This window comes from Pelodiscus sinensis, chromosome 25 (assembly GCF_049634645.1).
Source record: "Pelodiscus sinensis isolate JC-2024 chromosome 25, ASM4963464v1, whole genome shotgun sequence".
Classification (NCBI taxonomy): Eukaryota; Metazoa; Chordata; order Testudines; family Trionychidae; genus Pelodiscus; species Pelodiscus sinensis.
Genome location: NC_134735.1, coordinates 10,238,972 through 10,266,852, shown reverse-complemented (window position 1 = coordinate 10,266,852; position 27,881 = coordinate 10,238,972). Strand labels below are relative to the sequence as shown.

The following is a 27,881-nucleotide window of genomic DNA, read 5'->3' as shown; positions in this document are numbered from 1 at the left end:
GAAAGGCTGGCTGAGGTGTGGATCTGGCCCGCTGGTCCCAAGTCTGACACTTTGCAGTCAGGGCCGCGTTGGGGCTTTGCTCCGTGCGGCTGTAAGGCGCTGAGCCCAGAAGTGCCGCTTCTCCACCGCACGCAGCTGGTGCGATTTAGGCAAGTCACTCGCGAACAGGCACTGTCAGAAACCAGCGGGGTCGCCCACAGGGGTGCGAGGACCTGTTAACGCAGGCTTTTCACCCAGAGCTTTTCCCTGCCGACGCGTTCCAAGATGCTCCTCACCCCCTGCAGGAGACTGAGCCATTTTGGCCTGTTCACAGCAGCTCCTTAGCCTGCCTGTTTGGCTCTGGAAGAGGACCCCTGGCATTATTGCCAGTGTGGAAATACAACCCTCAGTTTTCTTTCCATGGGGAGGTTTCCTCTGGTGCTGCCTCTGGTGCAGCTGGGAGACAGCTACCTGGTTCTGACTGAGGTGGAGACATTTGGATGGTGGCCATGGCAGGACCTGACCAAGTGTAACAAAGGGCAGGAGGTGTAAGCCCCTCGTTTCCCCCCGTAGCCCTCATGGCCCTGTCTCCCATGATCCTAGGGAATGGGAGACACGCACATACTCACGGTGCATCCCACTGGGGCTGTGCTGGTGGCCGCGGGATGAGTTCAACTCGGCTCATCCCATTGGAGCGGAGGGTCCCGGGCCTGGGAGTAAAATGGAGCGAGGTGCCCTCTGAGAACGGAGTGCCGCCCTGCAGCAGCTGTCACGTACGCCAGTGATGGTAAAGGAGGGAGGCCCAAGATCCCTGGGAATCACTGAGAGGATGGTGCCTTTCACCAGCTCCCTTGAAACCAGCAGGCTGAGGGCCGCGGTGCTCTGTGCAGGGGGACCCCAGCAGGCCCCAGGGTAGGAACGAATCACAGCCAGTGTGGGCAGTCCAGCTCTTTCTAGGATGCTGGGAGCCTCGTTGGGGCTCTTAAAGCCATTTAGGGTGTGTCTAAACTACATGGCTCCGTCGACGGAGCCATGTAGATGAGGCTGATCGGCAAAGGGGAATGAAGCCGCGATTTAAATAATCGCAGCTTCATTTAAATTTAAACAGCTGCCGCGCTCTGCCGACCAGCTGATGATCAGCTGTTTGTCGGCAAATCGGGGCAATCTAGACGCTCCCCTGTTGACATGAAAGCTCTTTGTTGACCTTCCCCTTATGCCTCGTGGGATGAGATTTACCGAGGAGGTTGACAAAGAGCTTTCATGTTGACAGGTGAGCGTCTAGACTGCCCCGATCTGCCGACAAACTGCTGATCATCAGCTGGTCGGCAGAGCGCGGCAGCTGTTTAAATTTAAATGAAGCCGCGATTTTTTAAATTGGGGCTTCATTCCCCTCTGCCGATCAGCCTCATCTACATGGCTCCGTCGATGGAGCTGTGTCGTTTAGACACCCCCCCCACAGATTTCCTGCTCCTGGCTTACTTCGGGGTTTTCAGGTCTCCCTGTGAACCTGGCTGGTTTTGTAGGCTTGGAGCAGAGGGTGGTGGGTTAGTCTTTTGTGCTTGAGCTTGATTTTCATGTCCCTGTTTATTTTCCTCCGGCGATGTGTACGGTGATGTGAGCAGCCTCTCACAGAGAACGCCGACAACGATCTGCTTCTTAGCAGGTTGACAGTGGCATAAAAACGATTTATGATTATGAAGTTTTTTAACGATGTATTGATTTCCGGCGACTTTATGGCCAAAAACACCAAAGCAAATTAAAATCCATGCAGGTTTAATTCAGCGGAGGTGAACCTCAGGCCCAGGGGGGTCCCCAGCTTGGCCTGGATCTGGCCCCTGAGACTCAGCATTGGGGAGCCCTTGTTGGTGCACCAGACTCCCTGCCACCCACCACAGGGCTGGAGCACACAAAACCTACCCCCTAGGCTCTGGTGTGCAAGAGGAATAAGGGGAGTGTCTTTCTCCTTCTCAGCCAGGGGCTTCTCACATTGCTTCTCACTTGTGTGCGGCCCCCAGCTGATTTTTCTGTGGGTCAGCGGCCCCTGACCCAAAAACAGGTTCTGCCCCCCTGCTTTAATTGGTAATGCAAGCTAGATCTGTGGAGGCCATGGTGTTCTGGGTGTCATTTTCCCAAAGAGAAGATCATTAAAAAAAACCCACAACAATTATTGGGGTAGGTTGGGGGGGGGGGGGGTAGTTTAGCCAGCAGCTTAAATGTTAACAGGGAAACAAAATGCGATTGTTAGACAGTGGAATCTTAGCAGCTGCCTGGCAGAGAAACAGGCCCAACGATTCTGAACTTCTTTTAGCGAAAAAGAAATCCAACTAGGGTAGGTGTTTAAAGAGGAGGAATGTAAAATGGTTTGTATTAGTGACTGTGTGGATTCCTGTCTCTCCGCTTAATAAAGCTCTTCAAATCTATTGGGTTTTCCCTGTCACTCCAAAGTTCTCCTGTTCTCTTTAGAATCTGTTCCTTTGTGCTCCCGCGTTTGTGACTACAAGGAGCAGAAAGTTCTGTCTCAAGAAGCCCTGACTTTTCATGCAGGCTGGAGACTGGCTGGAGAACGGACAGGTGGGGTGGCTGGGGAGAGGACAGAGCTGGATCCCAGTGAGGACTGTCTTGGTCTCTGGGAGATAATCTCCCGTTCATGGAAATCCTCCAGAAGTGCAGTGTGTGCTTGGCTGCTGCGCCAGGGGAGCTGCTAGTTCCAAGATCGGCGTGTTCACAGCTAGTCCAGACGCCCCCCAGAAGTGGGGGAAGATGCTAAACGGGGGCTAGGTTGAGAATTTTTAAAGGGACATTAATTCACCCTTTTGTGTTGTGGGTGATTTTCCCCCGGAGCGTTTCTAGGGGGATAGATCCCTGCTACGGGAGGGCAGAGCCCATCTGTCTGGTGAGCCAGGCACTCAGACACCCTGTCCACACGCACTGGACCTGCATCTGTGCTCCCAGATCACAGTGTTTGCGGGTCCAGAGACAAAAGTCCTGTTGGAAGGAAGTGCGACCAGAAGGGGACCTGGCTTTCTAGAAGAGCAGCACTACCCGTTGGTCTGTGTCAGACACTCTGGCCCTGCAGCAGATGGGTGTGGCCCCGTTCTGCACACCAATAGGGAAGGATTTGAAATAGCCATGAATAAAATCAGCCGTAGAAACAGCTCCCCTTTTCATGGCCAGTGAACGGCCGAGGGAGCAGCTAGCCGAGCTCAGAGAGGAACGGCAGCATGAAAACAGCCCTACGCAGCGTGCTTGGGGGATTTTACCTCTTTCAAATGCCCACGCCCGGGGCCATCGAACGTCTGCGCTCCTGCCACTGGTGATGCTAACTCCTGTCTCTCCCATGGCGCAGGAGAGTTTGGAGAAATCTGCCGGGGCTGCTTGAAACTTCCCAGCAAGAGAGAGCTCCCAGTTGCCATCCAGACCCTCCGAGCTGGCTGCTCCGACAAGCAGAAGCGCGTCTTCCTGGCAGAGGCCAGCACCATGGGCCAGTTTGACCACTCCAACGTCATCCGCCTGGAGGGCGTCATCACCAGAGGTAAGGCTGACGGACCCGGGCGTGGTGGTGCGCAAGCTCCTCACGTTCCACACGGACCAGGCTCTCCCCGCTCTGCGCTAGGCCTGGTGCTTCTGGCGTGGGCAGCACTGGTTTGACCTATGCTGGGTTCAAGCAAGGCGTGTGCATGAGCCTTCCCCTTCCGTAGGGTAGGTGTGTTATCCACTTCAACCCCAAACGGCCTAGGGTCCTAGGTCTCTGAGACACAGCCCCACAGGACTTCCTTTCTGTTCCAAATGGGGCAGATTTGGGTTATTTTTAATGACTGGGCCCATTAATCTAGGCCGATACTCGCCAAACCCCTTGTGACTTTGATTTTGAATCCATTCCTGGGGCATGGGAAGCCAGATGCACCAGGCTCACAGATCCCTATCCCCACCCTCTCGCTTTCAGCTTGAAAAGTTTGGGATTCCTGCTCCCTGCCTCAGAGAGAGGGGCTACCCCCGGCAATTCCTGGCAGTGTGGTGCTGACTAGTGGTGAGAGAATCCCACGCTTCGCTCGCTTTCCTGGCCCTTTTAAGAGGTGTAGTTCTGAGAGTGAATGCCATAAAGTAGGGTGACTAGTCACTGTAACATGGCCCCCTTCAACCAGGGCCCCCGCCACCCTCCGCAGAAGGCAGATGTGTATTGTTAGCCCAGTATGTTGGGGAAAGTGAGGCACAGGAGGTGACAGGACTTGACAACATAGACCATGCCTGCACTAGACTTTTCTGACAGCTATTTCCCACACTCGCTGGCACCAGCTGATCACCACTGTGACAGCAACGCTGGGAGAACTTGGCTGCTGGTGCTGGTATCCCCGTAATAGCTAACCCTGGGCAGAGCAGGTCTGCGTGATCTGCCGGTGAGCATGCTAGAGTTTTGGCTACAGCTAGCGGTAGTAACGATAGGAACCATTGAGGACAAAATAGAGCCACGAACCAGAACCATAGTGGAGCCCAAGTGCCCAGACACCAGTGAGGCTCACTAGGATGGTAATATTCAGGACTGGAGAGATGTGAGGTCATGATGAGACTGGATAAGAACATAAGAACGGCCAGGCTGGGTCAGACCAAAGGTCCATCTAGCCCAGTGTCCTGTCTGCCAACATTGGCCAATGCCAAGTGCCCCAGAGGGAGGGAACAGAACAGGTAACCATCAAGTGATCCCTCCTCTGTCACCCATTCCCAGTTTCTGACAAACAGAGGCAGGGACACCATTCCTACAGCAGAAAGGGATCTAGGGGCTCTAGTGGACTACAAGCTGAATATGAGCCAGCAGTGTGACGCTGTTGCAAAAAAAGTAAACGTGATTCTAGGATGCATTAACAGGTGTGTTGCGAGCAAGACACGAGAAGTCATTCTTCCGCTCTACTCTGCACTGGTTAGGCCTCACTTGGAGTATTGTGTCCAGTTCTGGGCACCGCATTTCAAGAAAGATGTGGAGAAATTGGAGAGGGTCCAGAGAAGAGCAACGAGAATGATTAAAGGTCTAGAGAACATGACCTATGAAGGAAGGCTGAAAGAATTGGGTTTGTTTAGTTTAGAAAAGAGAAGATTGAGGGGGGACATGGTAGCAGTTTTCAGGTATCTAAAAGGTGTCATAAGGAGGAGGGAGAAAACTTGTTCATCTTGGCCTCTGAGGATAGAACAAGAAGCAATGGGCTTAAACTGCAGCAAGGGAGGTTTAGGTTGGACATTAGGAAAAAGTTCCTAACTGTCAGGGTGGTGAAAGACTGGAATAAATTGCCCAGGGAGTTTGTGGAATCTCCATCTCTGGAGATATTTAAGAGTAGGTTAGATAAATGTCTATCAGGGATGGTCTAGACAGTATTTGGTCCTGCCATGAGGGCAGGGAACTGGACTCAACAACCTCTCGAGGTCCCTTCCAGTCCTGGTATTCTATGATTCTGTACCCACCTTCGCTAATAAATACGGTTGGACCCATCCTCCATGAATGTATCTAGCTCTTTTTTGAACCCTGTTAAAGTCCTGATCTCCACAACATCCTCTAGCAATGCTCGGTGCACACACAGGCCTGCTGTGGAAAACAATCAAATCCGCACCCAGCTGTAACGCCATGTTTGCTCCAATGCAATTCCAAGCGCCCGTGTCACTCGGCGCGTTTAAATGGGCTGATATTGATGCAAGTTGGGCAGTGTGGGGGAGCTGCGTGCAGACAGCCGCTCTGCGATTGCACGGCACTTACGCCGATCAATAGCTACACGGCGAATCCAGCATCGCTCCACGGTTATTGGTGCCCAGCGAAACGAAGCGCAGCGCTCCCTGATCTGATTTGTGTGGCAACAAGGCTGACTCATTTGCTTGGTAATTTAAAAGCGATAGAAAACGATTGTCCTGTCTGAAAGCAGGAAGAATGCTGATTGTTTTCTTAATTACCCACCATGGAATTTGGGTCATTAAGGCAGGAGTCTCGCCTGCCCTGCCTTCCAACTAATCCGGTAATATGCTTGAGCCGGCGTTTCGCAATGTGATTATCGGGTGGTGGAGGCGCTGTACAATGGCCCTCAGGAAGCCAAACATTTGCTCGTGGTTTTGTATTATTTGATGGTTCTGAGGTTTGTAATAGAATTTTTACAGCTCGATTAATAAAGCCAAACAGGGTGAGCAGCAAAACCCAACGCCTGTCACAAAATCAAATGAAAATGGAGGGGTTTTGTGTGTCAGCCAAATGGATGACTGCATGGTTGCTCTCTGTCCCTGGCAGCGTGCGTGTTCTCTATGGAGGTGAGAAAGTTGTAGTTAAATAGAAATCCACGTAAATATGGAGAAACACGAGCACGTGCGTTGTTACTTGTGCTATTCATAACACAAGGCATCAGCTTCTGCTTTAATGTAGGGCCCGATCCAGCCACCCTCACTCGCACTGAGTAATGCCTTTCTCCTCCGTGGCACTTCTCAAAGTGTTCGAAGCGGCAGTATTTAATATCCCTGTCAGAGCAGCATGGAGAGGCCCCAAAGATTAGAAACAGGGCTCCTTATGCTGATGGTGCACTCTTCAGGGTGAGATCCATGTCTCCCTGAATATGTGAGAGCAGACTGAACTTCAGGATTGGCATTGAAGAAACGAGAATCAATTCAAGCCACTTGTGTACGGTACAGATGCTCAGAAACCCATCCTCTGATGGTCAAGTGCTTAAATACCCCTAATTATATCTACTCCGTTTCCTACCTTTTACTGATTTTGTTGTCAAAACACAAGAGCTGTGTCTACACTGGGCCACTTATTCTGGAAAAGCAGCCGCTTTTCCGGAATAACTTGCCAGCTGTCTACACTGGCTGCTTGCTTTTCCGGAAAAGCACTGATGATCTACTGTAAAATTGTCAGTGTTTTTCCGGAAAAACTATGCTGCTCCCATTTGAGCAAAAGTCCTTTTCCAGAAAAACTGTTCCGGAAAAAGGCCAGTGTAGACAGCACAGTAGTCTTTTCCGCAAAAAAGCCCCGATCGCGAAAATGACGATCGGGGCTTTTTTCCGGAAAAGCGCGTCTACATTGGCCACTGACACTTTTCCGGAAAAAGTGCTTTTCCAGAAAAGCATCCTGCCAATGTAGACGCACTTTTTCCAGAAATACTTATAACGGAAAACTGTTCCGTTTTAAGCATTTCCGGAAAAGGGTGCCAGTGTAGATGTAGCCAAGGTGTACACTTGCTTGGTGGGTGTGTGAATCATGGCATTTAAATGAGCAGCTCCACCAGTGATGGTTGGTAATCAGAAACACTAATTAGTTACATTCGTTAGATGTTGGTAATGGAGAATTGCAAATCTCTCGCCTTTAGCAAACTCACCCTCCTCTCTGCTAATGGCCCATTTTCTGTGTAAGGTCCTTCGTTTTCAGGTTGGCAGATGTGATCTTGTTTCCAAGTAAATGACACATTGAGCTTTGACTCTAGAGTCATCTCGGGGTCTGAGAGCCTCCAAAATGGGAGCTTTATGTTCCCATTGTTACCATCACAGCTGCTTGAAAGTCATTTCACCATGTAGGGATGGCAGAGTAAAGCCAGACTTCTTCACCCCGATTGGCTGTTCTGGTAGCAGAAAGTTGAAGTCCGTGGATGTGACATGTGAAGGATGGCCGGGAGCTTGTTGCAAGGGAGAAAAGACATGTGGACGTGTCTCATTTAACTATCTGATGACACCTGAAGGAGGCCTGCACTAATGCTATTTATTTATTTTACTGATTAGATTTCTTTCTCTGCTTTCCCGCTGAAAAATCTCAGGAGTATTAGGTCACGCCTGTCTTGTTTTTTGGAGGTTCCACTGGAGGATCTAGTGACCCGAAGCAGGACCTTTTGCAAATTCGTAGCATTTCTAGCCAAAAGGGACCATTTCATCATCTAGTCTGACATCACAGGGCGGAATATTTGCCCAGTAGCCGCTGTGCTGACAACTTCCAGAAAGGCATCCAGTCTTGATTTGGAGATAAGAGATGGAGAAGCCACCGTTTCTCTTACTAGTTTGTTCCTATGGTTGATCGGCCTCACTGTTAAAAACACCTGTCTGAGTTCTAATTTCAAGTACTGGTAGTCAGCCACTTGGTTCTTGTTCTGCCTTCTTTCACTAGATGAAAGAGTCCTTCGGTACCTGTTCTTTTCTCCCTGGAAAGTCCTTGTATGCAGAAATCAAGTATCTTCTCAATCATCTTGTGGGTAAGCTAAAGAGATTGAGTTCTTTTTGGTCTCTTTCAGGCATTTTCTCTAGCCCATACAAATGTGGTAGCTCTTTTCTGCATTCTTGCCTCTTTTTCAGCATCTGTTTTTAAAATGTGGATGCCAGAACTTGGAGACACTATGCCAGTATTGCTCTCATCAGTGCCAGACCCAGCGGTAAAATCACCTCTCTGATCCTTCTCCCATTCCAGCCAAGGATTGCATTAGCCCGGTTTGCCCGGGCACTGCACTAGGAGCTCTTGCTGTGTCGCTTGTCCCCTACGGCCCTAAATCCTCTCCAGAATCCTTGTTTTCAGGGCACTAAACCCTATTCTTCAGAGATGGGCTGCATGCCTGCTTCTCAGAGGGATAACTGTGCATTTGGCTGCATTAAAACACCATCTTTAGCTGCCAGTGGACTGGAAAGTACTTTGTGATATGAACGCGTGATCCACAGCTTTTCAAACTATAGAACAGGACTCTTTTCTGAACACTTCTCCCTCTACTGAATCCAACTTACAATTTTATCTTCTACACCAGGCCTGCACAACATAGGGCCCGAGGGCCACATGCGGCCCGCAGGGGCTCACTGTGCAGCCTGTGCCGACTACGGGCAGCACGGCCCCATCCGATCCGCCGGCTGGGCGGAGAAGCGGAGTGCCGCCGGGGAGGGGGAAGTGCGGTGATTCTCGCTGCCGGGCTGTCTGCATGCAGCTCCGGTTCGAGGAGGCAGGGCACGAGCCAGAGAGCGGGACGCCGGCAGACGCCAGGACAGTCGTGACGTCATGGCCGGCGACTGCCAGATTCAAAAAGGCTCCGGCAGCCCCACAACCTGGAAGGCAGAAGCCAGGTAGGGGAAGGGAAGGGACTTGTGTTTAGGGGAAGGGGGCAGGTCAGGAGAAGGGGGAAGGCACCAAGGGGCAGGGTGCAGGAGAGACAAATGCCAGGGGGCCAAGTGGAGACACACGTGGGTTTTTTTGTTTTTGCTTGACAAAAATGTTTAGCCCGCGTGTTCGGTAGTTTTTGGGAGAGCATCCCTACTTGCAGCCAGCAGCTGTTTCCTTTGGAGTAATATGGCCCTTGCCGCTTTCCGAGTTGTGCAGACCTGTTCTACGCTTAGCAATAGGCCAGAATCATTACTAGGATTGCTTAAGTCCCTGAAACACTTATAAAACTCCTCCTTATTGACCTGAGCTTTGCCTGCATGGATCCTCCCTGGTGTCCTTCGTTTTTCTTACTGATTTCCTACACTTCGCAAACTTCTCATTCATATTGATTCCTTCCTCTTTCCCCCGGGTTCCTTTTGGTACATGTTGCTATTTTATTTCTAATCGTGGCCTGCACTTCCACCTCTGAGCCAAGGTGGGCTTTCACCCTCAGCTGTTCTCTTTCTTGACAGTGAAATTGTGGCTTTTGGCCAGCTAATAAACTCTTCTTAAAGAAAAAATTCAGTGTTACTGGTTGGGACTGTCCGCTGTTTGCCCATATTGAATGAAATCGGAGCCTTATCATTGGTCCCCAGTCCAGGGATTGATTCATCGTCATCCATCATTGCAAGGTCCAAAATAGAAGTACCTTGCCATGGGTTCAGGACGCTTAATGGGTTAACTGGTTAAACGTAGTGTTTAACTAGTTAACCGATTAAAGGGGAGGTGTGTGGGGGCGCTCTAGTGTGGAGTGGCCCCCTTGCCAGCTGGAGCAGCCTGGGCCCCTGCCCCCACCGGTTAACCAGAACCGCTAAGGTGAGGCTTACCATAAAACCCTATTATGGGTGCAGCATCTTTGGAGTGATCTTTCCCTGCTGCCTGTTTGAGACCTCCAGCCTATGACCCCCAGTGCCAACGTGCACTCCCCGTTAGCTATGCCCTCTTGTCTCCGGGTGCAGGGCTGTGTGGGATTTTTCCTCTCTGGTGCCCATGGAGACTGTCTGTCTTTGTGCCACTCGGCCCTCTGGTCAAGGCCAGGGGCTGTCCAAATCCCAAAGAATCAACCTGCCCTCTCACCCGGGGATTCTACTGCCTGTCCCTGGCTCTGGTATCAAGTGCTGTCCTGTTCATCCCAAGGCCAGTAGCCTCCGGCCGTCTCTGGCGCATTGGCCAGTCACAGGAGCCAGTCAACTCTCTGCGGCTTCTCTCCTTTGGCTGCAGGCTCTCAGATGATGTATAAGGCCCTGTCTGTTGTCACCGGATCATTCCTTAGTCCTGACTTGTCTCTCTGAGGGGTAACTCCTTAATTACCACCACCAGTGACTGTGACCGGGCATTTAACCCTTTCTCATCTGAGTTGGGGGTTGAAGCCCCCTTCCCAAACCAATTTTTCTTTCTGTACACTGTTGACAGGTGCTTCAAAAGCAGCTCCGCCTGCTCTCTGGTTTGAGTTGATGTCTACTCATCAGTACCCCCTCCTGGAGTTTGTCACTTAACACACTGAGCCATATACATCCACAGTCCTGAGACTGTGGTCTCAGTCACTCTGAAAATGGTCCTGTCTATTATATAGAGTGTTGCCTCCTGAGGATGGTATAACCAGTGATGTTAACGTTCCAGTCCTGGACAGTCCAACCATGCAATAATACCAATTCTATTGAGTTTCTTTTCATCCAGTTCCTCTCGCTTGTTACCCGGAATCCCAGCGTCAGTTATGCAGCAACTGACAATTTTCTTCTCTTCGCTTTCTTTAGGACAAGAAGCAATGGGCTTAAACTGCAGCAGGGGAGGTTTAGGTTGAACATCTGGAAAAACTTCCTAGCGGTCAGGGTGGTTAAACACTGCAATAAGTTGCCTAGAGAGGTTGTGGAATCTCCATCTCTGGAGATATTTAAGAGCAGGTTAGATAGACATCTATCGGATGGTCTAGACCAGGGGTTCCCAACCTGGGGTACGGGTACCCCCAGGGGATAGGAGAAGTTTGTCAAGGGGGTATGGGGAATATTTGGTAAATAACTAGATTATCCTAATTGAAATATTCCAAAAGTAGTAGTAGCAAAATGCAGGACAATGTAGCACTTTAAAGACTAACAAGATGGTTTATTAGATGATGAGCTTTCGTGGGCCAGACCCACTTCCTCAGATCAAATAGTGGAAGAAAATAGTCACAACCATATATACCAAAGGATACAATTAAAAAAAATGAACACATATGAAAAGGACAAATCACATTTCAGAACAGGAGGGGGATGCAGGGAGTGGGGAAAGGAAGGAAGGTAAGTGTCTGTGAATTGATGATATTAGAGGTGGGGAGAGTGGGATGTTTGTGAGCTAATGGTATTAGAGGTGATAATTGGGGAAGCTATCTTGGTAATGGGTAAGATAGTTTGAGTGTTTGTTCATTCCTTCTTGGAGAGTGTCGAATTTTAACATGAATGACAGTTCAGAGGATTCCCTTTCAAGTGCAGATGTAAAAGGTCTTTGTAGCAGAATGCAGGTGGTTAAGTCATTGAGAGAGTGTCCTTTCTGGTTAAAATGGCAAGAAACTGTTTTTTCTTTGTGATCTTGTCTGAAATCTGTTTGTGATTTGTCCTTTTCATATGTGTTCATTTTTTTAAATTGTATCCTTTGGTATATATGGTTGTGACTATTTTCTTCCACTATTTGATCTGAGGAAGTGGGTCTGGCCCACGAAAGCTCATCATCTAATAAACCATTTTGTTAGTCTTTAAAGTGCTACATTGTCCTGCATTTTGCTTCAGCTACCCCAGACTAACACGGCTACATTTCTATCACTATTCTACACAAAAGTAGTAGTGTTAGTGAAAAAAGTTGGGGATTCTAGAGTCTAGAATTTATTTCCTTTCATATTGAATAGGGGGTGTGGGAAGGTTTACTAAAAGCCAAGTGGGTACAGGGACTGAAAAAAGTTGGAAACCCCTGGTCTAGATGGTACTGAGTCCTGCCATGAGGGCAGGGGACTGGACTTGATGACCTCTCGAGGTTCCTTTTAGTTCTAATGTTCTGTGATTCTTTGCCAAGTGGGTTCAAATTGTTTGGGACCAGTTAAGTTTGGGTTTCTTCTGCATATGTCTTCTGGGCCCCCCTCCCCTTCTCTTGTTAGGGCTGATCTAGTCAGTGTGCACCCGAGAGGATTAGTCTCCCTCCCTTGTGAGATGCAGACTCTTTCCTGCTGGACGGTGGCCCCATGTGCCACAAAACCAAACCTTCTCCCCTTTGGCAGCAGGAGGTGGCACTGCTGAATTTTTGAGAGAGTGTTTCTCCCCACTGTTCATCCGACATTTGACTTGGAGGGTTTTTTTTAAATTGGTTCTAAAGGGTGACTAGAAATCTCTTCCCCTCCTTTGCTCGGGATTCCCTTCCTTTGAACGTGGCTGTCTGACTGATTCTCTATGCACGGAGATGCCCATGAAAGGCAGAGCAGCCAAGACCCAAATCTCTCATGAGTAAAAGCCGGCAGAAAATAATTGTAAAGGATTTAAGGGTTAAGGGCTCAGCATCTTTGGATCTGGAGGCTTTGCTGAGTATATGATCTGTGCTGGATAAAAACCAAGGGTAGCTAACTACTCCTTTTCTGTCTGTGCTCCCAGGAAATACCATGATGACTGTGATGGAATATATGGGGAACGGGGTGCTGGATTCATTTCTCAGGGTGAGTGTCCATGGGTATTGGTTACCCCCGGGAACCTTGGCTAGCAGTGCAGCCGTTTTCCTAGCTAACCACTGTCACAACATGACCTGTTTTGTGACACAAGCCATAAGAATGGCCAGACTGGGTCAGACCTAAATTCCATCTAGCCCACTATCCTGTCTGCCGACAGTGGCTGATGCTATGTGCCCCCAGAGTAAATGAACAACACAGGAAATCATCAAGTGATCCCTCCTGTCACCCATTCCCAGCTTCTGACAAACAGAGGCTAGGGCACTGTTCCCACCCATCCTGGCTAATAGCTATTGATGAATGTCTCCTCTATGAATTTATCTAGCTCTTTTTTTAACCCTGGTCTTCACAACATCCCCTGGCAAGGAGTTCCACAGATTGACTGTGCATTGTGTGATGAAACACCTCCTTTTGTTTGTTTTAAACCTGCTACCTATTAATTGCATTTGGTGACTCCCAGTTCTTGTGTTATGTCAACAAGCAAATGATTTTTCCTTATTCACTTTCTCCGCACCAGTCATGATTTTATAGAGCTCTATCATATGCACCCTTAGTCTCCACTTTGCTAAGCTGAGCCCAAGTGGGACCTCCATGAAGTTCAGCCTCCCTTTCTCCTGTCTTGCAGAAACATGAGGGCCAGTTCACGGCCACTCAGCTGACTGGTATGTTACATGGGATCGCCTCCGGCATGAAGTACCTGACCGAGATGGGTTATATCCATAAAAGCCTTGCTGCCCACAGAGTCCTTGTGAATAGCAACCTGGTGTGCAAAATATCAGGCTTCCGACAGTCCCAAGACGATAAAATGGAGACCATCTTCACCACCATGGTAAGCTGCGGGGCACTAGCAAGGATGGGGAGCTGCTGACAGTGCAATACCTGTGCCGTGACAGAGCTGGGGGGGGGGGGCAGAGTCTTTCTAATACTCACCATCTGCGGACTGGGGGGACAGAAAGGGAACAGAAAGCGCCCCTGGCAGCCAGGGAGGCCTGGGGGGAGGGGGGAAAAAAGGCCTGTGCCAGAGGGACCCTCCACCCTGAGCCTCTCCTCATGTCCAGGCCCTCACTCTGAAACCTTTGCCCACCTCCAGCCTGCTGCACTGCCCCCATATCTCCAAGGCCCTACCCTGCGACCTCACCCCCACCAGCTTCCTGCCCTGAAGGACCCAGGCAATGCCGGGAAGTCTGCTAGTGTCGTTTAAAATAAGAAAATGACACTAAGTGGCAACTGGCAATTTTACGTGTCTCTTACCGCACCTTTCTGTGCTGTATACTCGAGTGACAGATTCCAAACCTAGCTAACTAATTAAGCAAGCCATACGTTCTAGCTAAGCTAAACCGTTTTTCTAGCAACATCCAACACAGCAAACCGCCTCGGAATTTACCTGTCAAATCCCACTTCTACTAAAAGGCACAGAGAGAGTCTTGAAGAATGGTGCATTGCAAAGTGAATTTTTTACGTTACTAACCAGCTGATCCACTCGGCCATACTCACGTCATTTCCCCCCAATAAGCAATTTTCCTTATGACATTTCATTCTTGCAACTGGGCCTTGCAGCTTCTTGCACTGCTGACACGTGACTCATTTTCCTTTTTTTTTACTCAGAGAATGAATTTCTTCAAAATATTCCCAGACAGGGTCACTCTTACGCCCATATTCCATGACAGTTTTTCTGTGGCAAAAGCATAGGGGAATGTAGAAAGCCATGTGTGTGCTGAATAACGTCTTCCCACTTTCTTTCCAGTCTATTCCAGCACTTTTCTGTGCTGTCTTTTCCTATATATTGTCTCTCTAGCTACGCCTAGACTGCAGACTTCTTTCAGAAGAAGCCTTTCCAGAAGAGATCTTCTGAAAAAACTTCTTTTGAAAGAGAGCATCCACACAGCAAAAGCTCAACGAAAAAATGATCTGCTTTTTCGAAAGATAGCATCCCCATTCATTGGGCGCTATCTCACATTTCAGTTGTGATTACTGTGGACGGAGTGGCCACCAGGGCACCTGTGCTTTTTCCTGGAGGCCTCTTCTTTTGAAAAAACACTCTCTTCCGCGTCCACACACACCTTTTTCTGAAAAAGGCTTCTTCCTCGTAGAATGAGGTTTACTGCTATCGGAAAAAACCCTCCGTTCTTTTGACTTTCTGTCAAAAGAACACAATAGCAGTGTGGCTGTAAGGTTGTTTTTCTGGAAAAAATGCAGTATAGACATACCCTCTGTCTTAACTAATTCCTCTGCTGTGCTTGGCCACGGTCCACCACCATATAAGCACAAAACACAAACAGTTCTGTCCAGCCAGTGACTCTTAGCACATGTGACTTTGTGATCTGCTGAGAAACAGAAATTGAAAGCCCAGAACATTCAGGAAGCAAGTGCTGGTTCTCATGTTTGTGATGAGATTGAATTGTAGCTGTTATTTTTAAAGGAGAAATTTCGTTTTTTATGAATGATTAAAAAAAATCACATTTAAAATTTAAACAAATATGACTTTTTTTTTTAAATCATCCATTTTGATCCACCTGTCAGAACAGGAGCACAGTTTTGTCAAGGTGGGGAGTGTCTTGTTGAACTCCCCTGCTCCTGAAAGAGAGAGCCAACATCTTCCTCCCAGCACCCAGGGCTCGCTTTCACCAGGACCCTGTCTGGTTCAATGTCACAGGGCTGGTGAGAAGGTTTCCTTTAGCTTTGACATCTGGCCCCAGCATTTCCCAAAGCCAAAAGCCACCCTTGGGTATAATGGGCACGGTCTTACACTGAATCTTTGCAAAACTGGATCTCACCTGGTTTGGATGCAAAGCCACAACCTGGAAAACCTAAAACGAGGCCCAGCATCATCCAAGAGTCTCACAGGCCTGATCTGAATTTTGAGTAGGGATCAAAATCTAAAGCCAGCAGAGTTTCACAGCACTACTTAATACCAGAGTCAGCGAACCTGACGTGGAAGCTGTAGGTTTTCTGCTTGCTTGGTCTCTCCCTGATATAGGAGTCCAATATTTGCGTGTTAACAGTTTTCTTTTCAGTGGGAGATTAAAGTAAACGGCAGTGAAATGCTAAGTTAAATGCTCTATGAATCTGAATCAGTGCAACACAAATTCTTCTCCTCTTATCACCATTGTGTGTGTACACACACGGGAAGTTGTCAGCAGCTCACGCAGCCTGAGGGTTAGTCATGTGTGTTTTATCACTTGTAATAAAATTCACGGTTTTCAATTAAGAATTTAAGACCTGCCTGATTCGCGCACGTGCCTCCTCCGTGTTCCCTGCCTATCTGCTCCCTGAACACTCCCCCTCAGAGCCGGAAAGCTGTGGTGCATGAGACCCCATCGCTGTCCCCCAGAAACACGCCCACGCCCCGAACACGGCAATGCAGAAGGGGGAACTGTCCTGCAGACAAACGGAGTCTCATTCCGAGCATGCTCAGTCATGGAGTCACGCTCCATCATGGCTGTCTCGTGCTGCTCTCACTCATTCATTCCCAGTCCAATGCAGTGCCTTTCGCTGGCCAGTGAAGAAATCAACGTACGGCGTGTTTAACTGAAAAGCAATAAAATATGTTTCGTTTGATGCCCTGCAGCCAGCCTCCCCGAGCCTTATATCACCACATGAACCACGGCGTTAGTATTTAAAACCCAATGGATTCTTCCATCCAAAGGACACATCATGTCGCAGGCAGTATTTTGGTAGCACGGACGGAGAGCGGCTGCTGCTGGCGTTTGCTGGCTTCAGCCAGCTTTGGGACTGAGGGAGTGACTTTCCCAGAGAGAGTGGGTACAGCTGCCTGCCTGCCTTGCTGGTTACTCACCTCACTCGCCAGCTCTGGCATTTGGAAAGAGGCTTGAAAGACCCTTGGCGGGGCCCAGCGTCGGATGCTAGTGGAGTGTCTGGTGAATCCCCCTGACCTGCTAAATGCAGAACCATAGAATCCTAGAGCTGGAAGAGACCTCAGGAGTCATCAAGTCCAGCCCCCTGCCCAAGGCAGGACCAATCCCAACTAAACCAACCCAGTCGGGGCTCTGTCAAGCCAAGACTTAAAAACCTCTAGGGATGGAGATTCCACCCTCTCCCTAGGGAGCCCATCCCAGTGCTTCACCACCCTCCTAGGGAAATAGTTTTTTTTCTAATGTCCAACCTAGACCTCCCCCACTGTAACTTGAGACCATTGCTCCTTGTCCTGCCGCCCATCACTACTGAGAACAGCCTCTCTCCATCCTCTTTGGAACCTCCCTTCAGGAAGTTGAAGGCTGCTACCAAATCCCCCCTCACTCTTCTCTCTGCAGACTAAACAAATCCAACATGTAGGCCGGGGTGAGCCTGCTTGAGAGTCGCTGAGGACTGAAAGGGAAAGCGTGTCATCTGGTGCAATAGTTGTGCACCCGAGTCCCAAATGTCATGGAGGGAAACCTCGTTGGTGCGAACGAGAGACTGGGAGATGAATATGCCCCAGCTGAGGAAAGGCTGGTGAGGAGACCCATGGGAACGCCAGGCTCCCCTCTCCCCAATGAGCAGGGATCATTTCGGTCCCTAGCAGTTCATTGGCATGAACCGAAAGGAGCCCAATGCTGGTAGAGCAGAAGGCGGCTGCAGAGGCCTTTGCTAATTACCAGAGAGGTGAAGTGGGAGAGAGGAGCGGCTTGTTGCACGGTTCTGAGGGTGTGTTTGTTCAATATGTATGGATAAAATAGCAGCTCCTTTAGGAGCCTGTACCTCTTTCATTAATATTTCAGGACACCAGTGCCCTGCATTGGTGGATTGTGGGGCTCAGTTTCCCCCTCAGATTAAAATTGCACATGGTGCCGAGATCTGTGGTCACTGGCTGCTCTCTGACGCGTGCGGCTCTGAGGCGTGAGCGAGCCAGTGTGCATGTGGCCCTCACCCATCTGCTGCTGAGAGCCTCGTGTCTTCCTTTCTTCTGCATGGCCAGAGCGGAAAGAGCCCGTTGCTGTGGTCAGCCCCCGAAGCCATCCAGTACCATCGCTTCAGTTCTGCCAGCGACGTGTGGAGCTTCGGCATCGTCATGTGGGAAGTGATGTCTTACGGGGAGAGGCCCTACTGGGATATGTCCAGCCAGGATGTGAGTCACTTTGCAGCCCCCTCATGCGGACCGCAAGCAGAGAGCGGCCCTTGATCCGTGACCATGTGTCAAGGAAGGGCATTCTCGGATAGCATGAATGGCAAGCCACGTATGGCGCTTGCCTGCATCCGTATTTGCATCTTGGGTTAACGTGCTGCACGGGGATACTTGGGCATATAAGAGCAGAGCTGTGCAAAGAACCAGAAACATTTAAAACAGCTATTTAGGGTTCAACGAGATTTTTTTTCTTCAGCCTGAAACAAAACTTTGCAGTTATTTTTTGACTTTTTTTTTTTTACCCTTTTAACATTTGTAATGATATTAAAAGAAATAATGTTTGGGAGTTTTTTCAGGGTTTTAAAAACATTTTTTGGACCAAAGCAAATAATTTGGCAATTTTAGTAGGAATTCGTTAAATATTCCAGTTGACCCAAATTGCCGATTTTTGGTGAAAACATTTCCCCTGAAAAATTTCGCTCTGCTCTCAAAAAACAATGGGAGCATTGTAACGTGGGTGGCTTTGACGGACAGGGACCGCGGTGCTGCTTTGCTCTGATGCCTTTTTACTGCTCTTTCCCTGCCCGCCTGTGGCATTTCAGGTGATAAAGGCCATTGAGGATGGGTTCCGGCTGCCTCCCCCGATGAATTGCCAGCCCCCCCTGCACCAGCTCATGCTGGATTGCTGGCAGAAGGATCGCAACGAGAGGCCCAAGTTCTCCCACATCCACAACATCCTCAGCAAGATGCTTCAAAACCCGGAGCCACTGAAATGTGCCTCTTCCACTTGCACCAGGTGAAAATCTGCCCTTGTCATTGATCTTTCTCTTTACTTCCAGAGTTCGGGAGTGGTCCCCTCTGTAGGCAACCCACCGGCCATGCAGCTAGCTGCAGGGCGGCCCCCGTCACACGGCAGCAAATCCAGAGCCACAACATCGAAGCCACTGCAGTAATCCCCAGATGGGCACGACTCTAGCTGGGATCAGGCTCTCTGAGTCCAGTCTGCCTCAGGGCATCTGGACTGCTGGATGGATTCCTGGACTGCTGAGGCTGCCTTTTCCCCAGGAAGCTCACAGAGCATTGCGTGGAGCTCAGCGGGCTGACGCCAGGAATACGCACCTGCCAAGGCTTGAGTCTAGCTAGCTGCCCCGGGGGCATGGCTACACTGCACCTGGACACCTGCCCCTCTGGCTAAGAGGCTGCTTCATGGTAGTGTAGACCTTTAGGGTGTTGGGCTGCAGCCTGAGCCCTGGGACCTCCCCGCACCTTGCAGGGCCCTAGAGCCGGGGCTGCAGCCCAATCCCGAACGTTGAGAGAGCAAAGAAACAGCCCCTTCGCCCACCCCACCTCTAAGAGAGCCACGTGGCCACGGTTCTACCCTCCCACTTCTCTGGGCACACAGAGCCCTAGGGGCAGCAGAACCAATGCACAGGGTGGGTGGCAGGATTCCCAGAGGGCATCCAAAGAGTCTGTGCCCCCCACCACCCATAGATCCGTGCGGCGCCCTGTGTGCCAGCGCAGAGAGAGGCGTGGGAAGCAGGGCCCAGCGAACGCACTATTGGGAGGGGCCCCTGTCCGCACCACCCAGGTGGTCTGATGTTTTCTCCCACGCTGCCTGTGCTGCCGAACCAAACCTCTCACCACCTCTCCGCCTCCAGCTCACTCAGCACTGACATGTCAGCACCACGCTCTGCACCCGTGTTCCTCATAAGCCGGGCGCTTGTGTGGCCGCTCGGGAGAGATTCCAGTGCCACCCAGCTGTCTAGCAGAGCACCCACAGCTAAGTTTGTGTTTCTCCGGGTGATGCACATTCACATGTGCCTCAGTGCATGTAACAAAATTTATTCCACGCAGAAAAAATCAGTGCATGGTTGGAAAAGATTAGAGGGAACATGCTTCTCCACAGCCCCAGTGGATCAGGGTCTGGGAGCTCTGGTTGGAAGGAGGATTCTGTGACTGACGAGGAACTGAAAGCAGAGAAGGGAGCACGGGTTTAAGAGCACTTGTCAGCTGAGCGGATCAAAGCCAGACACAGCTTCTGACAGGACTGCAAACCATTCTGTCATGCCGCACCCACAGCGATTGGGTAGGGCTAGGGAGCCCAGTAGCCACCGTCCCATAGCTCTCCCCTTCCTTACAGTGCTCACTTTAGGGTCTAGCATTCAGCTTCCATGTGTGGCCTAAATCGTTCCCCGAGAACTTGCATGGGCCACGCTAGCGTTCAGGCCTGCGTGGGAGGTAGCTGCCAGACTCAGTCCCCTTCCTCCGATGGGCTCTCACGGCTCATGCGCTGTTTGAGTTGGCAGGCCTCGCAACACATCCATCCCTCTGGCGGAACGCACCTTCTCAGCCTTCCCATCGTTCAGCTCCGTGGGCGAGTGGCTGGAAGCCATAGAGATGGGCCGGTACAAGGATAACTTCGCCGCGGCGGGGTACTGCTACCTGGAATCCGTGGCAAGGATGACCGTCCAGTAAGTGAAGAGGGTCCGCTCTGCCCTACCAGGCAGTCACTGTGACATGTGAGCCAGCTAGAGGCATGCATGTGGTGCCCGCTGCCTCCGCCCCAGAACACATGCCAGGAGAGGTTGGCACTGCATGGCTGTGTCTACACTGGCATGAATTTCTGGAAATGCTTAAAACGTAATACTATTCCGTTTTCAGTTTTTCCGGAAAAGGAGCGTCTACATTGGCAGGCTGCTTTTCCGGAAAAGCCCTTTTTCCGGAAAAGCGTCTGTGGCCAATGTAGACGCGCTTTTCCAGAAAAGAGCCCCGATCGCCATTTTCGCGATCGGAGCTTTTTTCCGGAAAAGACTACTGGGCTGTCTACACTGGCCCTTTTCCGGAACAGTGTTCCGGAATAAGGACTGATGCCCGAGCGGGAGCAGAATAGTTTTTCCGGAATAGTGGCTGATTTTGTACAGTAGAGCATCGTTGCTTTTCCGGAAATTCAAGGGCCAGTGTAGACAGCTCGCAGCTTATTCCGGAAAAGCGGCTGATTTTCCGGAATAAGTGGCCCAGTGTAGACACAGCCCATGTGTTTGAGCGTGTCTCTGTCCTTTGACCTGATTAGCTTTTAAAGCTGGAAAACTTGAGGCCAGTTATAATATTTGTGGGTGAGTGGTTGGCCAGCTGTCACCCCTGGCACAACTCAGATCTTCCCTGGAGAGTATAAAATGACACTCCTATTTTCTATTTCAATAACACTGCCCCCAAGTGCACTCCTAGGGTGTGTCTAGACTACAGGGTTTGTCGACAAAAGTGGACTTTTGTCAACAAAACTATAACTGTGTCTACACTGCCTCTGAGTTCTGTCGACATAACGTCAACAAAACTCAGCAGTTTGGTCGACGGTGGTAAACCTCATTCTATGAGGAATCACGCGACTTGCTTTGTCAACAGAACTGGCTGTAGTCTTGATGCTCTTTGTCAACAGTATCTGTCCACAAAACTTCTGTCGACAAAAGCCTGTAGTCTAGACGTAGCCCTAGTCTCACCGGGACACTTGTCCTCCAGCCTGCTCCCTTTGGGTTTGGCTTCTCTCATCCTGACCCTTGTCACCGTCAGGCCCAGCCAAAGAGTTTGCGGGGCCCAAGGCGACATGCTGAGAGCGGGGCCTAACCGGTGGATGGTCTAGTTTGTCAGACTCAGCTGAGGGGTTGCAGAGTCCAGGCCAGGCAGCCCTGCCAGCTGTCACTCACAACCGAGAACAAGTTTGAGCACATTTTTGGTTATTTTTGTTTACCAACATTTTGCTTTCAAATGTGCGAAAACAGAATTTTTAGGAGTAGTGAAGGGCCCCGGCAGGGCTATGTGCGACTAATTCCAAAAAAATGTATTATGGCCTGTTGAATTGTAACCCACAGAACTTGTTAGAACCGTTAAATACACTGCGGGGCAGAGCCGGAGCCGTGCACCGTGCCCAGGAGCAACACGGGGTCTGGGTTGGCACCACCCCCACCCTGTTCAGACGGGTCTGGGCTCTGGCTATGCCCTGCCCCGCAGAACTCCCAGGGCCAGGCCTGGGGCTCTCAGGGGTTGGGGCTAATCTAACCCTAAACATGAGCCCGGCAGGATGCGGGCAGGGGCCAGTCCTGGCTTTGTCTTTCCCTGGCTCCCCAGTGGCTGGTTCCACAGGGGCCTGGAAGCAGGTTGGCTGCAGGGCGCAGCCGAACCGTGGGCACCTCGGGCTCTCTGTCACTTACTGTGCCCCCACCTGCCTCACCTCGCGGTTCTGCTTCAGCTGAGCTGCACTGCCACAGCTCCCACAGCTCCGCCAGTTCCAGGACACAGTGCAGAGTGGGTCCCGGGCTCTGCAGGGGTCTCGCTGCCACCCTCGGTCCCACCTCCAGGCTCCCTGGGGCTCGGGGCTGCCCAGGTCGCAGAGCGCTGGGGAAGAGGCTTGGGGAGTGCACACAGACACGGTGCAGGGCACCTGCCCAGAGCCTGCCAGGTTGGGGCACCTTGGTCCACGCAGCCATTGGGGGCCTGAATTTCAGTTCAGGGCCCTGGAGGCACGGGGCCCGAGTCAACCGCCTTGCTCGCCTTGCCCTAAGGCCGGACCTGTACCCCGCGTCCACACTTGCCTTTTGATCTAAAATCTGCCTTGGTGGGTGGCCTCCGGGCTCGGACGCTGCGCACTCACCTCTGCGGCGGGGTTTCTTTTCCAGAGATGTCCTGAGCCTGGGAATCACCTCGGTGGACCATCAGAAAACCATCCTGAGCGGGATCCAGACCCTGCGCGCCCAAGTGATCCAGATGCACGGCCGAGGCGTGCAGGTGTGACTCCCGCAGCAGCAGGCACGTTCACAGCACGGCCTGAAACCTCCCTGGGGACGGAGGGGCAGCAGGGCCAGGAGCTGGCCCCTCAACCGGACCAAATCTTTGAGCCTTTCCCATGAGCAGCCGTGGGAGCGGGATGTAGGTAGGACAGGGCTGCTGCAAGCCGGTCACTCCAGAGGAGCGAGGGAGTCCAGGAGTTGGCGTTTCCTGTCCTGGGGTTCTCCAAACCGCAGCGTTAGTGCCGTGTGCTTGGCGGCTTGTGTTATTCCCCAGCCATGTGTTGTCGGATAAGAGTCCAACGACAGTGATGCTGTTTCATAGGGTACCTAGGTTAACAGGGTGGACTGAACACTTGTGTGCTGGTTTTAAACTGGATTTGACAGTGTTTTAGTATCTAGCATTCCAGTCAATCCATAGGTATTTTTGATACAAGCAGATGTGTTTTACTGACCCCTTCTGTTTTCTAGAGTCCACAGCACAGTGCGCGCTAATGGCCCAGCTTTGGAAGGTGGCTTGGCCTGTCCATTCCAGAGGAGACTTTGAACTCCCCCTTTTTCCCCACGTGGGCCATTTCGTTCCAAGCGTTACCTCGTTAAGTCGCAAAACGTGTGTGAAAAAGTAACGAATTCAAACCAAAGTGGCAGGGAAAAGTCCCCAGATCCCAGAAACGGGACAGAGAAAACTAGAGCCAGTCTGGAGAAATGTGGGGTAGCTGTCCTTGGACTGGACTGTCCATCCCCACTCCTGGGACATGCCCCCAACCACCGAAAGAACAACTCTGGTTCCAGGTGAGTAGCTTCCATTTCTGCCCTGTGGACTGCTTTTCCCAGCGGACTCCCGGAAACCATGTTCTGAAGCAGGAATAGAAATGGCTTGTCCACGTCACCCTGTTAAATGGTAGCATCACATCACGAATCGGTATCACCAGGTCAGAGCAAGAAGGTGCTTTCCAAAGCTTGTCACTGGGTGTAAGACACATGGAGCTGTAGCACCAGGAAGCGTAGGGCCATGCGCGCTAGTTTATGATGAAAATACTTTGCACTGCCTGGGAGCTGGTTTGATTCACTAGCCAGGTGGTCAGTTTGCGATAATTTCAATGGAAGTGTTGCCAGATTAGCAACAGGAAGGAAATTCTGGGCAAGTGGTAGAATCGGGTATTAGACCTGAATCGGTTGTCATCAGGCCCTGTGTCCCAGATGGCACATGCTTCACTGTACAAGTTGGTTAATTAAATGGGGTTTTGCAGCTTGGGTTGGGTTGAATGTAGAGTTTTGTAGGCCTTTGATGATCATCTGTAAGTATCACAAGTGAATTATTGATGATGAAAGACAAAGATTTACAAAGGGAATTAATGCAATGGAAAATATTCAATGCACAATTAGAAGACTGTTTGCATTGTGAATCAGACGTGCCTACTACACTGCACAGTAGGGAAAGAAAACTAAATGAAAACTAAATACAGGCCCTTAACCCCTCATATCCCAAGTGTTGGCACAGTATTTACCCCTGCATGGGCATCCTCCTTTCTGCTCTCAGAGAGCTGAGGTAACAAAGAGGCAGCTGTATGTTTTAATTTCTCTCCCTGATGTGGTGACCTTTGCAAAGCCCGTAACATTGGGGCTGTTACTCTTTTATTCAGAAAAGTTTAATCAAAGGTGGGTTTTATTAAGTTGTCCACACCCATACTCCCGCTAATCTTTTCCATCTGTGTTTTTTCCATCCATGTGTGGAATAATTGTATGTGCACCGAGGATGTGTGAATGTGCACTACCAGTAGAAGCAAAACCTAGCTGTGGGAGCTCTGCTAATCAGCTGGGCAGCATTTGACTCTCTTGAGCAGCTGCACAAACACACAGCTTACAGTCCATGCTTGAGTAAAATTCTGCTTTGGCTCAGGGACCGTGATTGGTTCAGGAGCACTGGAGACCAATGGTCTGTTGGCAGGAGTTAGTTTTATTCAGATCCATGTTTGTTACATTCTCAAAGCAAAGGGGAAATTGTGCTTCAGAGGCGAGTTTCCAGAACATTTCATGCGCACTGTCCGTAAGAGGGACATTCATGACTCGCTGCTGATGGCTACATGGGACTTGGCTGGCTTGCTTTCTCTGCTGTTCTGTACTGCCCCTTTGCTTCAACAGGCTGGATTTATAGCTGTTTAGCTCCCCAGACGGACAGTTGTATGGCCCTGGGCATAGGTGTACAAACAGCATTCATCATGTCACCCCATTAGGCTCCCAGAGATGGTACCAAGAGGGCTGTATTTAAAATACAACAGAAGCCCCAGCTAAAGCTCTTTGCAGTGTTCCTGCCCATAGAGAAGCTTTCGGGCAACGTTACAGTGAAACATCACATACTCTCCTGTCAAAGGATCCTGCAGTTCAGATGATGTGAACTGACCTGCAGGCTTCTGAAACAAGTTTAAGCGATTCCTGGTAGTAAAGGGAAGGAGCAATGTGAGTACAGGGCTGGATTAAGGGGCGGGGGGCTAGCCGGGCAGCTGCCCAGGGCGCCAACCTATGCGGGGGGGGGGGGGCTGATGGCAGCTGTAAGGGGTGCCACGCGCCCGATTGCAGCTGTAAGGTGTGCAGTGCGCCAGGGGGTGGGGCTACGCATGCGCCGTGTGCCCGGAGGTGGAGCCGCGCATGCGTCGCACACCCGCTGCCCAGGGCGCAGGAATTGCTCTAGCCGGCTCTGCGTGAGTAACCTGAGCACAAATAATGTGCAAAGCTAAAGATGAGAAATATTGCCCTGTGGAGCATTGGGCCTGTCACTTGTGCTACACATGTACACAGCATGCCGAAATCAACATGCCTTTCAACACGCCAGATCTTGGGGAAAATTCTGGGGAACTCTCCCTGAGATAAATAAACCCTTTTCTCCTTGCCACTTCTTCAGTTCAAACACCACACACAAAACCCCACTGTTCCTAATGTCACCTGATTCATTTTTAATGGAAAGAATTTGTCTTCAGGATTCACCCAGTTCCAGCCCAGTTGCTTCCTACTCAGACAGATAATACTTGTGAACTGAAACCTTCATGTGGTAGAAAGGCCAGATCCTACGGATCAAGTGCAATTTGTACGCTCTTTGGCTACGTCTAGACTACATCCCTTTTTCGTAAAAGGGATGCAAATTAGACGTATCGCAATTGCTAATGAAGCGGGGGAGATTTAAATCCCCGCTTCATTAGAAATTGCGATACGTCTCATTTACATCCCTTCTACGAAAAAGGGATGTAGTCTAGACGTAGCCTTTATGTTTACATTTGATCTATAGAGAAAGTGTACTATGGTCCTCTAGATAAGAAATTGAACCAACTTGATTCCCAGTCATTTCATCACATTTGAAATCCTTCTTTGGGTCCCCAGTATCTGTAGCTTCTTAGCTGTGATAATTTGTTAGGGTCTTCTGCTTCTGGGCTCTGGATGGCATGCGGAGAGGCTGGGGAGATCACTGGTAGAGTAAATGAATCCTGCTCTGGGGCTATGTCTAGATGACATGGCTCCGTCGACATAAGCAAAGAAGCGGGGATTTAAATAATCCCCGCTTCACTAAAATAAACATGGCCGCCACGCTGTGCCGACGATTAGCTGATCCGGCACAGCGCGGCAGTCTACATGCTCCGCCGTCGACACGGGAAGCCTTTGTCGACCGTTCTGGCAAACCTCGTTTCATGAGGCATACTGGAGCGGTCGACAAAGGCTTCCCTTGTCGATGGTGGCACGTCTAGACTGCCACGCTGTGCCGGATCAGCTGGTCGTTGGCACAGCGCGGCGGCCATGTTTATTTTAATGAAGCGGGGATTATTTAAATCCCCGCTTCTTTGCCTATGCCAAATAAACTATTTTACAAGGCTCCATGTAGTCTAGACATAGCCTGGGATCCCCTCTTTCAGTAGATGCTGAAAAATTGGAAAGAGCCCAGAGTAGGGCTACAGAAAGGAAGTAAATTCTAGAAAAACAACAAGAGTCTAAAGGAGCTAGCTCAACCTGTTTAGCATATCGAAGAAAATGTTAAGAGGTAATTTGTTCATGGTCTGTGAGTCTCTACACAAGGGAATAGGGACCTGAGAACTCGAATCTAGCAGACAAAGGCTAGACACTGAAGTCAGCAATACTAAAATGGAAATCAATTGCAGATTTTTAGCAGTGACTATAATCAGTCATAGGAACAGATTGCTAAGAGAGGTGGTGAATTCTGCATCCCTTGGAGTCTTTAAATCAGGGGTGGGGAACCTAAGGCCCAGGGGCCAGATGAGGAGATCCCCGGCTTGCTGGATCCAGCCCCTGGGGCTCAGGGCCCCTGCCCCCTAAAATTGGGGAGCCTGCACTGGCATTCCAGCCCCTGCTGCCCCCTGCCCAATGGATTGTTCTGAGTCAGTGGCCTCCGACCTGAGAGAGGTTCCCCACCCCTGCTTAAGTGGAGTTGCACTGAAGCATAAATTGTTGGGTTGGATGCAGGAAGGGCGGAGTGAGGTTCTGAGGCCTGTGTTCTGCAGAAGGCCGGACTAGATGAACAGAATGTTCCCTTTGGCCTCCGGGATGAACCAGGGGTTTTATTCCCCTTGTTATGTTGCTTGTGAGTTCTACTGTCCTAGAGTAACCCCGCGTATGTGCCTCAGTTTCCCTGTGCACTGCACAATACCTAGATGGTGATAGGAATGTTGGGTGTGACCTCCCCGGAGGGAGGCTGCCCCAGCCTCCAGCACAAACACAGTGGCCGACGCCCTTCGTAACCTGAGCCTGGGAAGGAGTGCAACCAGGTGACACCTTTTGCCTGGGGAGTAGGACAAAGGCTGGAGGAAGAGCCTAGCTGCAGGGACTGGGACTATGAGGTGGAAGTGGGGCAGGCTTGGGAGGCAGTGGGAGGGCCAGGGTCCTGTCTCTGGGCTCCTCTCTCCCAAGGATGGATTGTATTGACTGCATCTGGGCAGGAGCAGCCTGAGGCCAGCTGCGGTAGCTGGCGCCCCAGGCGGAAGGCGTGATTGGCGCCCCCGCCTGCACGGCCGTCAATGGCCGTGACCTAATCACAGAGCGCCCCAGCACCCTGTGACATCATCAGGTGTCCGGACTGGCGGCGCCCTAGGCAACTGCCTAGTTTTCCTAGGTTCACGGGCTGCCCCTGCATCTGGGACACTGATGCAAAAAAAGCATGTGTGATTCTGGGCTGCATTAACAGGAGTGTTGTGAGCTAACACGCGAAGTCATTCTTCCACTCTACCGTGCGCTGATTAGGCCTCACTTGGAGTATTGTGT

General features: G+C 50.6%; 1 protein-coding gene across 1 annotated transcript in view; it reads left to right on the top strand.

The window, feature by feature from the left end:
* Positions 1–25,723, top strand: part of EPHA10 (EPH receptor A10) — a 147,453-nt gene extending 121,730 nt beyond the window's left edge. Inside the window, exons 11-17 of the mRNA XM_075908666.1 lie at positions 3,326–3,511; positions 12,715–12,776; positions 13,411–13,614; positions 17,701–17,850; positions 18,450–18,643; positions 20,154–20,318; positions 22,515–25,723. Of these exons, the coding sequence (XP_075764781.1) occupies positions 3,326–3,511; positions 12,715–12,776; positions 13,411–13,614; positions 17,701–17,850; positions 18,450–18,643; positions 20,154–20,318; positions 22,515–22,629 (1,076 nt within the window). The 3' untranslated portion in view covers positions 22,630–25,723. The remainder of the gene's footprint in view (positions 1–3,325; positions 3,512–12,714; positions 12,777–13,410; positions 13,615–17,700; positions 17,851–18,449; positions 18,644–20,153; positions 20,319–22,514) is intronic.
* Positions 25,724–27,881: the final 2,158 nt, after the last annotated feature.